The 13,095-nt window shown below is 46.7% G+C and overlaps 1 protein-coding gene across 1 annotated transcript in view; it reads right to left on the reverse strand.

Annotated features, from left to right (window-relative positions):
• Nucleotides 1-13,095, reverse strand: part of ncor2 (nuclear receptor corepressor 2) — a 261,584-nt gene that overhangs the window by 55,254 nt on the left and 193,235 nt on the right. Inside the window, exons 20-22 of the mRNA XM_068006268.1 lie at nucleotides 10,062-10,512; nucleotides 5,314-5,434; nucleotides 3,017-3,176 (exon numbers count right to left, since the gene is read on the reverse strand). Coding sequence (XP_067862369.1) covers nucleotides 3,017-3,176; nucleotides 5,314-5,434; nucleotides 10,062-10,512 — 732 coding nt within the window. The remainder of the gene's footprint in view (nucleotides 1-3,016; nucleotides 3,177-5,313; nucleotides 5,435-10,061; nucleotides 10,513-13,095) is intronic.

Here is a 13,095-nt window from a genome sequence, read left to right on the forward strand (position 1 = left end):
TTCCAGAAGGCATTTGATAAGATCCCACATAAGAGACTGTTAGCTAAAGTTGAAGCTCATGGGATTGAGGGCAAATTATTGACCTGGTTAGGAAATTGGCTGAGCGGCAGGAAACAGAGAGTAGGGACAATGGGCAGGTACTCAAATTGGCAGGATGTGACTAGTGGTGTCCCACAGGGATCTGTGTTGGGGCCTCAATTATTCACTGAATTTATTAACAACTTAGATGAGGGGATAGAGAGCTACATATCCAAGTTTGCCGATGACACAAAGATAGGCAGCATTGTAAGCAGTGTATATGGAAGCATCAAATTGCAGAGATATTAATAGATTAAGTGAATGGGCGAAACTGTGGCAAATGGATTTCAATGTAGGCAAGTGTGAGGTCATCCACTTTGGACCTAAAAAGGATAGAACAGGGTACTTTCTAAATGGTGAAAAGTTAAAAACAGTGGATGTCCAAAGAGACTCAGGGGTCTGTGTACATAGATCATTAAAATGTCATGGACAGGTACAGAAAATAATCAAAAAGGCTAATGGAATGCTGGCCTTTATATCTAGAGGACTAGAGTACAAGGGGGCAGAAGTTATGCTACAGCTATACAAAACCCTGGTTAGACCGCACCTGGAGTACTGTGAGCAGTTCTGGGCACCGCACCTTCGGAAGGACATATTGGCCTTGGAGGGAGTGCAGCGTGGATTTACTAGAATGATACCTGGACTCCAAGGGTTAAATTACGAGGAGAGATTACACAAACTAGGGTTGTATTCCCTGGAATTTAGAAGATTAGGTGGTGCTTTGATCAAAGTTTTCACGATACTAAGGGGAACTGACAGAGTAGATAGAGAGAAACTATTTCCGCTGGTTGGGGAGTCTAGGACTAGGGGACTAAAAATTAGAGCCAGGACTTTCAGGAGTGAAGTTCGGAAACACTTCTACACACAGAGGGTGGGAGAAGTTTGGAACTCTCTTCTGCAAATGGCAGTTAATGCTAGCTCAATTGTTAATTTTAAATCTGAGATTGATATATTTTTCTTAACCAAAAGTATTAAAGGATTTGGGGCTAGGCGGGTGTATGGAGTTAGGTCACAGATCAGCCATGATCTCATTGAATGGCAGAACGGGCTCGAGGGGCTGAATGGCCCACTCCTGTTCCTATGTCCGATGTTCTCCAGTGCCTCTATATCCTTTTTATAATATGGAGACCAGAACTGTGCACAGTACTCCAAGTGTGGTCTAACCAAGGTTCTGTACAAGTTTAACAAAACTTCTCTACTTTTCAATTCTATCCCTCTAGAAATGAACCCCAGTGCTTGTTTTTTTTATGGTCTTATTAACCTGTGTCGCTCCTTTTAGTGATTTGTGTATCTGTACCCCCCGATCCCTCTGCTCTTTTACTCCATTTACACTCCTATTATCCAAGCAGTATGTGGCCTCTTATTCTTCCTACCAAACTGTACCACCTCACACTTATCTATATTGAAATTCATTTGCCAATTACACGCCCATTCTGCAAGTTTATTAACGTCTTCCTGTATTTTGTCACAGTCCTCAGTATTAACTATACCCCCCAATTTGGTGTCGTCCGCAAATTTTGAAATTGTACTCCCGATTCTCGAGTCCAATTAGTTTATGTAAATAGTGAACAACAGTGGTCCCAGCACCGACCGATCCTTGTGGAACACCAACACAGGTTCAGTGGGCAGCCCTCTCGCCTCTGAGTCAGAACGTCGTGGGTTCAAGTCCCACTCCAGAGACTTGAGCACAAAATCCAGGCTGACATTCTAGTGCTCAATGCACTACTGAGGGGGTGCTGTCTTTCAGAGGAGACGTTAAACTGGGGCCCTCTCAGATGGACCTAAAAGATCCCATGGCACTATTTCGAAGGAGAACAGGGAAGTTATCCCTGGTGTCCTGGCCAAAATTTATCCCTCAACCAACATCACTAAAACAGATTATCTGATCATTATCACATTGCTGTTTGTGGGATCTTGCTGTGCGCAGATTGGTTGTCACGTTTCCTACATTACAACAGTGACTACACTTCAAAAGTACTTCATTGGCTGTAAAGCACTTTGGGATGTGGTGAAAGGTGCTTTTGCCAGTCTGAGTAACTACCCTTAACCCCTACTCTCTGTTTCCTGTTTTGTAGCCAGCTTGCTCTCCATTCTGCTACTTATCCCCTGACTCCACATGCTCTGACCTTAGTCATGAGTCTACTTTGTGGTACCTTATCGAAGGCTTTTTGAAAATCCAAATATATTACATCTACTACATTACCCTTGTTTACTCTTTCTGTTACTTCTTCAAAGAATTCAGTAAGTTTGGTCAAACATGATCTTCCCTTTTTGAAATCCACGCTGACTATTCTTTATTATATTTTCAGTTTCTAGATGTTTTTCTATTACATCTTTGAGTAAAGATTCCATTATCTTTCCCGCCACCGACGTTAAGCTAATTGGTCTATAGTTCCCTGGACTGGTTCTATCTCCCTTTTTAGATATAGGAATCACATTAGCTGCCCGCCAGTCCTCTGGCACTACTCCCTTCTCGAATGAGTTTTTATATATATAAATATATCGTGCCTCTGCTATCTCTTCCCTAACTTCTTTTAATATTCGCGGATGCAGTCCATCCGGACCAGGGGTTTTATCCTCTCTAAGTTTGATTAGTTTTTCAATTATCTCCCCCCTCCCCCCTTTCGATCTTAAATGTCTTTGCATTTTTTTTGATCTCTTCTTCTGATGTCCTGCCCACCATGTTAGTCTCCCTGGCAAATACTGAGGCAAACTAATTATTCAATATTTCTGCCATCTCGCTGTTATTACCTGTGAGTTTATCGTGTGTATCCCTTAGTGGCCTTATTCCTGTCCTGATTTTTCTTTTGTGATTTATGTGTCTGTAGAATACTTTATTATTTATTTTTATCGCGCGGACATGCTCGTTGCTCAGGGTGCTGTTACTGTGATTACTCATGTCCAATACCTGTGCTGTAAGAGGTGGACAAACCCTTACCAATTTCCTCCTTCTCTGTTGTTCCAGGGCTCTTGGTTCTGCACTGTGGACTGGCACATTGGTACCTCTCCCGCTCCAACTGGAGCTGCTGTTGATATTCCGGATGTTTCTGCCAGTTCTGATGCTCCTGGGCTAACTCATAGAGCATGGTGATCTGGTGCTAGTAGAAAGTGAAAGCATGGTCAGAGCTCAGGTTTCAGCCAATCACGGTACCTGCTGCCGTCTCACACCTAAAGTCAGCCGCCTTTAAAACAACCAGACGTTTGGGAAAGTTTTATCCCGAATCTCTGAGTGGTCCCAGTTCTGGCAACACTCCCCAGTTAAATTCAGCATTTTTAACTAACTAATCCGAGGTGTGGATGATGTCATTGTCTACAGGGCATTGTGAAGATCTCAGAAGTGACCTTGGTGGTGAAATTGCTGCATTCGCTGCGGAAGGTCATGTTTGAAGGGTGATGTGGGGCAGATAAGGACGATCGAGAAAAGGACAGAGAACCTCTGCTAAACTGGAGCAAGACAACAGCTGCCAAGGACTGTCAGCAAATCGTCCGATCTTCATATAAAGTTCGTTCATATATAACAGAATAGTTACAATAAAGAAGTGTAAAAATTACAATTCATTCACATTATTAATCGTCTAATTAAACTGCTAAATAAGTAAACAACGTTTAGAGAACTGGGTTTCTTCATCACAGGAAATGGCCTAGATCTAAATTTAAGTGGAGCATTTCTTATAAAATTGATTTAAATAAATAGTCGGCCATTTAATAATTATTCTAACTGGTGAAACAGATTCACTGTAAGAGGTGCAGTTTTGGAACTTGTGTCCGATTAATCAGAGAGGGCAGCAGCTGGACCCTGTGAACACTCGGTTCACAATGAACTCTGAACCCTGCAGGCAGATCGCCCTTTGCAGATATTATCATTTTGAGATTTATGTAACTTTCTTTCCACGAACTTTATATGAAGATCGGACGATTTGCTGACAGTCCTTGGCAGCTGTTGTCTTGCTCCAGTTTAGCAGAGGTTCTCTGTCCTTTTCTCGATCGTCCTTAGTGTTGGAGGCGTGTACTCGTCCTTAGTGTTGGAGGCGTGTACTCGTCCTTAGTGTTGGAGGCGTGTACTCGTCCTTAGTGTTGGAGGCGTGTACTCGTCCTTAGTGTTGGAGGCGTGTACTCGTCCTTAGTGTTGGAGGAGTGTACTCGTCCTTAGTGTTGGAGGAGTGTACTCGTCCTTAGTGTTGGAGGAGTGTACTCGTCCTTAGTGTTGGAGGCGTGTACTCGTCCTTAGTGTTGGAGGAGTGTACTCGTCCTTAGTGTTGGAGGCGTGTACTCGTCCTTAGTGTTGGAGGCGTGTACTCGTCCTTAGTGTTGGAGGAGTGTACTCGTCCTTAGTGTTGGAGGCGTGTACTCGTCCTTAGTGTTGGAGGAGTGTACTCGTCCTTAGTGTTGGAGGCGTGTACTCGTCCTTAGTGTTGGAGGAGTGTACTCGTCCTTAGTGTTGGAGGCGTGTACACGTCCTTAGTGTTGGAGGCGTGTACTGTCCGTCTGTCCTGGTACCTCTGATGCGGAGGTTCAGTGCACACATTCCCCGGACATGGGGCCAGTGTTAGGGTGACTCTCCCCTCCGATTCTCACTCTCCCACCCTGGGCTCTGTTCACTGTAACACGGCTCAGAGTGGGAGCTGTGCAGAGTGTGACTCGAACCTGGTATGTGCTCCACTCCCCGACCACAGACCTTAGCTCAGCACTGCCCCCCCAGCCTAGAATAATAAACTGCTGAGCAATATCCAGCCCGAGGGAGCGTGACTGATTGGGTTTTATCGAGTGTTTGCCCAGCATCTTAAAGGAGGAGAGAGAGATGGAGAGGTTTACGGAGGGAATTCCAGAGCTTAGGGCCTAGGCAGCTGAAGGCACGGCCGCCAATGGCAGGGTGAAGGGAATGGGGGATGGACAAGAGGCCAGAATTGGGGAAGCTCAGAGATCTCGGAGGGTTGTAAGGCTGGAGAAGGTTACAGAGATAGGGAGGGGGTGAGGCCATGGAGGGATTTGAAAACAAGGATGAGAATTTTAAAATCGAGGCGTTGCTGGACCGGGAGCCAATGTAGGTCAGTGAGCACAGGGGGGATGGGAGAACAGACTTGGTGCGAGTTAGGATACGGGCAGCAGAGTTTGGATGAGCTCAAGTTTATGGAGGGTGGAAGATGGGAGGCCGGCCAGGAGAGCAGTGGAATAGTCGAGTCTGGAGGTAACAAAGGCACGGATGAGTGCCAGGGTTTCCCAGGGGCATGTACTTACCATGGGAGGAATGGTAGCTGCTCGCTGCTTCATCTTGTGAATGTCCAGTGGTTTCTGGGACACAAAGGGCATTATTCCATCACGGGTGGAGTTTAACAATCGTGGTCTCGGAGACAGGACCCTGAACATAAAGAAAAACAAAATCCTCTTTGCAACTTTCACCTGACAACAGACAGGCTCCTCGACAGAGACATTTTCTTCAGATAGGAATCGCCCCTAAAATAAAAATTTCTTTAGCATTTTTCTACATCGCTGCCCATGTAGCCCCTGGTCCAGTAACATGTGTCGGGCCAATGCTGGAACTTGCTATGTATAAGGCCCCTGGCCACATCCTCGTAAATCTCCTCTGTACCCTCTCTCGTGCAATCACATCTTTCCTGTAATGTGGTGAACAGAACTGTACACAGTACTCAAGCTGTGGCCTAACCAATGTTTTATACAGTTCCAGCATAACCTCCCTGCTCTTATATTCTATGCCTCGGCTAATAAAGGAAAGTATCCCGTATGCCTTCTTAACCACCTTATCTACCTGTCCTGCTACCTTCAGGGATCTGTGGACATGCACTCCAAGGTCCTTCACTTCCTCTACACCTCTCAGTATCCTCCCATTTATTGTGTACTCCCTTGTCTTGTTTGCCCTCCCCAAATGCATTACTTCACACTTCTCCAGATTGAATTCCATTTGCCACTTTTCTGCCCACCTGACCAGTCCATTGATATCTTCCTGCAGTCTACAGCTTTCCTCCTCACTATCAACCACACGGACAATTTTTGTATCATCTGCAAACATCTTAATCATGCCCCTTACATTAAATTCAAATCATTAATATATATCACAAAAAGCAAGAGGCCTAGTACTGAGCCCTGTGGAACCCCACTGGAAACAGCCTTCCAGTCACAAAAACACCCGTCGACCATTACCCTCAGCTTCCTGTCACTGAGCAAATTTTGGATCTAATTTGCCACTTTCCCTTGGATCCCATGGGCTTGTACTTTTTTGACCAGTCTGTGGGACCTTGTCAAAAGCCTTGCTAAAATCCATGTACACTTCATCAAACGCGCTACCCTATCGACCCTCCTTGCTATCTCCTCAAAAAATTCAATCAGGTTAGTCAGACACAACGTTCCCTTAACAAATCTGTGCTGACTGTCCTTGATTAATCTGTGCCTTTCTAAATGATGGTTTATCCTGTCCCTCAGAATTGATTCCAATAATTTGCCCACCACTGAGGTTAGACTGACTGGCCTGTAATTACTCGGTCTATCCCTCGCTCCCTTTTTAATCAATGACACGACGTTAGCAGTCCTCCAATCCTCCGGCACCACGCCTGTATCCAGGGAGGATTGGAAAATGATGGTCAGAGCCTCTGCTATTTCCTCCCTGGCTTCTTTTAACAGCCTGGGATACATTTCATTCGGGCCTGGCGATTTATCCACTTTCAAAGATGCTAATCCCCTTGACACTTCCTCTCTCACTATGTTTATCCCATCCAATATTTCACACTCCTCCTCCTTAACTACAATCTCTGCATCGTCCCCTCTTTTGTGAAGACAGACGCAAAGTATTCATTAAGACCCAGACCCACATCTTCCGCCTCCACACACAGTTTACCTTTTTCTGCAGCCTCCTCCCTCCCTACTTCATCTAACCCTACCTTAATGTAGGAAACACAGCAGCCAATTTGTGCACAGCAAGATCCCACAAACAGCAATAAAATAATGGCCAGAAATCAGTTTTAGTGATTTTGGTTAAGGGATAAATATTGACCAGGACACCGGGGAGAACTCCCCTGCTCTTCTTCCAATATCTTTTACCTGAGGGGCAGACGGGGCCTCGATTTAACGTCTCATCCAAAAGACGGCACCTCCTACAGTGCAGCACTCCCTCAGTGCAGCACTGGAGTGTCAGTCTGGATTATGTGCTCAAGTCTCTGGAGCGGGATTTGAACCCATGATCTTCTGACTCAGAGGCGAGATTGTTACCAACTGAGCCACGGCTAACACCTAATTTCCATGAATGGAAGTGAGAGGTGGTCTCTGTAACTGGTGCAAGATTCTCCCTTCTGGCCTCTGCTCATTCCCAAGGGGTGAGGTTAAAAATCCATCTCATTGTGGATCATTTGTCTATTAGCCCGTGATTAATTATCAATATAATTCCCATCTCTAAAAGGCCGACAAATGAACCTTTCACATTCAGAGCAACATTCTCATTGAACGGTCATAGAATTACATAGAAGGGAACCGGATAAGTATGAGGATAGGGCAGGGCAGTGGGACTAGCTGGATTGCTCATGCATAGAGCCGGCGCGGACTCGATGGGCCGAATGGCCTCCTTTCGTGCTGTAACCTTTCTATGATTCTATGAATTTACAGCACAGAAACAGGCCATTCGGCCCAACTGGTCTATGCTGGTGTTTATGCTCCACACGAGCCTCCTCCCACCCTACTTCATCTCACCCAATCAGCATATCCTTCTATTCTTTCTCCCTTGTGTTTATCGAGCTTCCCATTAAATGTATCTACACTATTCACCTCAACCACTCCTTGTGGGAGCGAGTTCCACATTCTCACCACTCTCTGGGTAAAGAAGTTCGGATCAGAATCATTAAAGGGAAGACATCGAGCATCCGGCTACTAACAGCAATTGGTTTTGTCTTTTTGTTGCCATGATCTATGTTCCCCATTTGAATTAGTGTCAGTCCAGGTAGAGTGAGGCCCAGTCCCAGGACTCTGAACACAGCCTCCTTGCTGCTCTCTGCACAGTTTCACTGCACTTGAGGAGGAGTCCAGATCCTTCAGAGCTCCGCCCGAGAGCTGTTTCATCCTGTGTTCCTCTACACGTACAGGGTGTACGTCCTGTGTATATTGCACAGGGTGTACGTCCAGTGTATATTGCACAGGGTGTACGTCCTGTGAATATTGCACAGGGTGTACGTCCTGTGTATATTGCACAGGGTGTACGTCCTGTGTATATTGCCAGGGTGTACGTCCTGTGTATATTGCGCAGGGTGTACGTCCTGTGTATATTGCACAGGGTGTACGTCCTGTGTATATTGCACAGGGTGTACGTCCTGTGTGTATTGCACAGGGTGTACGTCCTGTGTGTATTGCACAGGGTGTACGTCCTGTGTGTATTGCACAGGGTGTACGTCCTGTGTATATTGCACAGGGTGTACGTCCTGTGTATATTGCACAGGGTGTACGTCCTGTGTATATTGCACAGGGTGTACGTCCTGTGTATATTGCACAGGGTGTACGTCCTGTGTATATTGCACAGGGTGTACGTCCTGTGTATATTGCACAGGGTGTACGTCCTGTGTATATTGCACAGGGTGTACGTCCTGTGTATATTGCACAGGGTGTACGTCCTGTGTATATTGCACAGGGTGTACGTCCTGTGTATATTGCACAGGGTGTACGTCCTGTGTATATTGCACAGGGTGTACGTCCTGTGTATATTGCACAGGGTGTACGTCCTGTGTATATTGCACAGGGTGTACGTCCTGTGTATATTGCACAGGGTGTACGTCCTGTGTATATTGCACAGGGTGTACGTCCTGTGTATATTGCACAGGGTGTACGTCCTGTGTATATTGCACAGGGTGTACGTCCTGTGTATATTGCACAGGGTGTACGTCCTGTGTCAGTCGTGTGTATATTGTACAGGGTATACATCCTGCGTCAGTCCTGTGTATATAGTACAGGGTGTACATCCTGTGTATATTGCACAGGGTGTACGTCCTGTGTCAGTCCTGTGTATATTGTGCAGGGTGTACGTCCTGTGTCAGTCCTGTGTATATTGTACAGGGTGTATGTCCTGTGTCAGTCCTGTGTATATTGTGCAGGGTATATGTCCTGTGTCAGTCCTGTGTATATTGTGCAGGGTGTACGTCCTGTGTATATTGTACAGGGTATACGTCCTGTGTCAGTCCTGTGTATATTGTACAGGGTCTATGTCCTGTGTATATTGCACAGGGTGTACGTCCAGTGTATATTGCACAGGGTGTACGTCCTGTGAATATTGCACAGGATGTACGTCCTGTGTCAGTCCTGTGTATATTGCACAGGGTGTACGTCCAGTGTATATAGCACAGGGTCTATGTCCTGTGTATATTGCACAGGGTGTACGTCCTGTGTATATAGCACAGTGTGTACGTCCTGTGTATATTGCACAGGGTGTACGTCCTGTGTATATAGCACAGTGTGTACGTCCTGTGTATATTGCACAGGGTGTCCATCCTGTGTATATAGCACAGTGTGTACGTCCTGTGAATATTGCACAGGGTGTACGTCCTGTGTATATAGCACAGTGTGTACGTCCTGTGAATATTGCACAGGGTGTACGTCCAGTGTCAGTCCTGTGTATATAGCACAGGGTGTATGTTCTGTGTATATTGCACAGGGTGTACGTCCTGTGTATATTGCACAGGGTGTACGTCCTGTGTCAGTCCTGTGTATATTGTACAGGGTGTATTTTCTGTGTATATTGCACAGGGTGTACGTCCTGTGTATATTGCACAGGGTGTACGTCCTGTGTCAGTCCTGAGTATATTGCAGAGGGTGTACGTCCTGTGCATATTGTACAGGGTGTACGTCCTGTGTCAGTCTTGTGTATATTGTACAGGGTGTTTGTCCTGCGTCAGTCCTGTGTATATTGTACAGTCACTGATACCTGTGGGCAGTCCATGAACAGCACACTAAGTTACAGAGACACGTGTTCAGGCAATGATTTAGGGACTGGTTCTTACCTGCTTTGATTAGAAGCATCTTGATCCTCCACCTCATCAGCACTGCACGTGGCACTGGAATCACTGTTGGGGTTCGAGGCCCCATTCGTGCCCATCTCCGGGAGCTCCTCGGCTTCAGCTTTTGGTATCCTCTTGGCTTCCTCGAGGGGAGTTCCGGTTTTCTCATCATTGCACAATTTCTCTTCCACAGATTGTCGTCCCTCACTTGTCCTGTCCTGTGAATGCTCAGTCTTAATGTTAACAGTGTCCACTGCTTCATAATTGTTCCTGTTGTGTTGGTTATCCTCGGTCCCGGCCGATTCAGTGGGAGCCTCCAGGACCAACCCGGCATTCTCTTCTTTCCCAGATTCTCCTCCTCCTGTTTTTTCTGGATTGACTTCACTCGAATGTTTGATTTTATTCGCTGATGTTGGAGAGGGGGCACTTTCCGTGTCGGAACTATTATTACCTGCTGTTCAAAGGAACGGGAACATGTAGTAGTCACACTAGACAAGTGTTCAGCAAGAGACAGCAGAGGGAAGAACGGCCATTTATAAAGCAGCTTCCATCCCCTCAAAACATCCCAAACTGCTTTACAGTCAATGAAGTACTTCCGAAGTGTGGTCACGGTTGTAATGTAGGAGACATGGCAGACAATTTGCGCACAGCAAGATCCCACAAACGGCAATGAGATAAATGACTGGATCATCTGTTTTAGGTGTTGGTTCTGGGATAAATATTGGCCAGGACACCAGGGACAACTCACTCCACGACTGGAGAACAAAATCTAGTCCGACACACTCAGTGCAGTACTGAGGGAGCGCTGCACTATTGGAGGGTCAGTACTGAGGGAGTGCTGCACTATTGGAGGGTCAGTACTGAGGGAGTCCTGCACTGTCGGAGGGTCAGTACTGAGGGAGTCCTGCACTGTCGGAGGGTCAGTACTGAGGGAGCGCTGCACTATTGGAGGGTCAGTACTGAGGGAGTCCTGCACTGTCGGAGGGTCAGTACTGAGGGAGCGCTGCACTATTGGAGGGTCAGTACTGAGGGAGTCCTGCACTGTCGGAGGGTCAGTACTGAGGGAGTCCTGCACTGTCGGAGGGTCAGTACTGAGGGAGCGCTGCACTGTCAGAGGGTCAGTACTGAGGGAGCACTGCACTATTGGAGGGTCAGTACTGAGGGAGCGCTGCACTATTGGAGGGTCAGTACTGAGGGAGCGCTGCACTATTGGAAGGTCAGTACTGAGGGAGCGCCGCACTGTCGGAGGGTCAGTACTGAGGGAGCGCTGCGCTGTCGGAGGGTCAGTACTGAGGGAGCGCTGCACTGTCGGAGGGTCAGTACTGAGGGAGCACTGCACTATTGGAGGGTCAGTACCGAGGGAGCGCTGCACTATTGGAGGGTCAGTACTGAGGGAGCGCTGCACTGTCGGAGGGTCAGTACTGAGGGAGCACTGCACTGTCAGAGGGTCAGTACTGAGGGAGCGCTGCACTATTGGAGGGTCCGTACTGAGGGAGCGCTGCACTATTGGAGGGTCAGTACTGAGGGAGCGCTGCACTGTCGGAGGGTCAGTACTGAGGGAGCACTGCACTGTCGGAGGGTCAGTACTGAGGGAGCGCTGCGCTGTCGGAGGGTCAGTACTGAGGGAGCACTGCACTGTCAGAGGGTCAGTACTGAGGGAGCGCTGCACTGTCAGAGGGTCAGTACTGAGGGAGCACTGCACTATTGGAGGGTCAGTACTGAGGGAGCGCTGCACTGTCAGAGGGTCAGTACTGAGGGAGCACTGCACTATTGGAGGGTCAGTACAGAGGGAGCACTGCACTATTGGAGGGTCAGTACTGAGGGAGCACTGCACTGTCGGAGGGTCGGTACTGAGGGAGCACTGCACTGTCGGAGGGTCAGTACTGAGGGAGCGCTGCACTGTCAGAGGGTCAGTACTGAGGGAGCACTGCACTATTGGAGGGTCAGTACTGAGGGAGCGCTGCACTGTCGGAGGGTCAGTACTGAGGGAGCGCTGCACTATTGGAGGGTCAGTACTGAGGGAGCGCTGCACTGTCAGAAGTGCCGTCTTTTGGGTGAGACTTTAAACTGAGACGCCGTCTGCCCCTTTGGTTCCCCACTATTCCTGGTATTTTTTTGTATCTTCTACTGTGAAGACAGATACAAAATATTTGTTTAATGCATCTGCTATTTCCTGATTCCCCATTATAATTTCTATCTCAGACTCTAAGGGACCAACGTTTACTTTCTCTACTCTCTTCCTTTTTGCATACTTGTAGAAGCTCTTACAATCCATTTTTATATTTCTTGCTAGTTTGCTTTTTTATTCTGTTTTCTCCCTTTTTATCAATTTTTTGGTTGTCCTGTGCTGGATTCTAAAACTCTCCCAATCCTCAGGCTTACTACTCTTCTTGGCAACATTATGGGCCTCTTCTTTTAATCTAATACTATCCTTAACTTCTTTAGTTAGCCACGGATGGATCACTTTTCCCGTGGAGTTTTTATTTCTCAATGGAATGTATATTTGTTGAGAATATTGAAATATTTCTTTAAATGTTTGCCGTTGCTTTTCAACCGTCATATCCTTTAATTTAATTTCCCAATCGACCTGAGCCAACTCACCCCTCATACCTATGTAATTGGCTTTATTTAAGTTTAAGACTCTAGTTTCTGACTTAAGTACGTCATTCTCAAACTCAATGTGAAATTCTATCATATTATGATCACTCTTCCCAGGGGATCCTTTACTGTGAGATTACTAATTAACTCTGTCTCATTACATAATACAAAATCTAAAATAGCCTGTTCCCTGGTTGGTTCCATGATGTATTGCTCTAGGAAACCGTCTCGAATGCATTCCATGAACTCATCCTCCAGACTACCTTTGCCAGTTTGATTTGCCCGGTCTATATGAAGATTAAAGTCCCCCATGATTACTGCATTACCTTTGTTACAAGCTCCTATTATTTCATGATTAATACTGTGTATTAATCACAGGGTGCAAGTTGGTGGAGCTCGGGATTAACTGGAGATTGTGGATTGGAGCCTGGGAGGACAA

The sequence above is a fragment of the Heptranchias perlo genome, chromosome 25 (assembly GCF_035084215.1).
Source record: "Heptranchias perlo isolate sHepPer1 chromosome 25, sHepPer1.hap1, whole genome shotgun sequence".
Taxonomy (NCBI): domain Eukaryota; kingdom Metazoa; phylum Chordata; class Chondrichthyes; order Hexanchiformes; family Hexanchidae; genus Heptranchias; species Heptranchias perlo.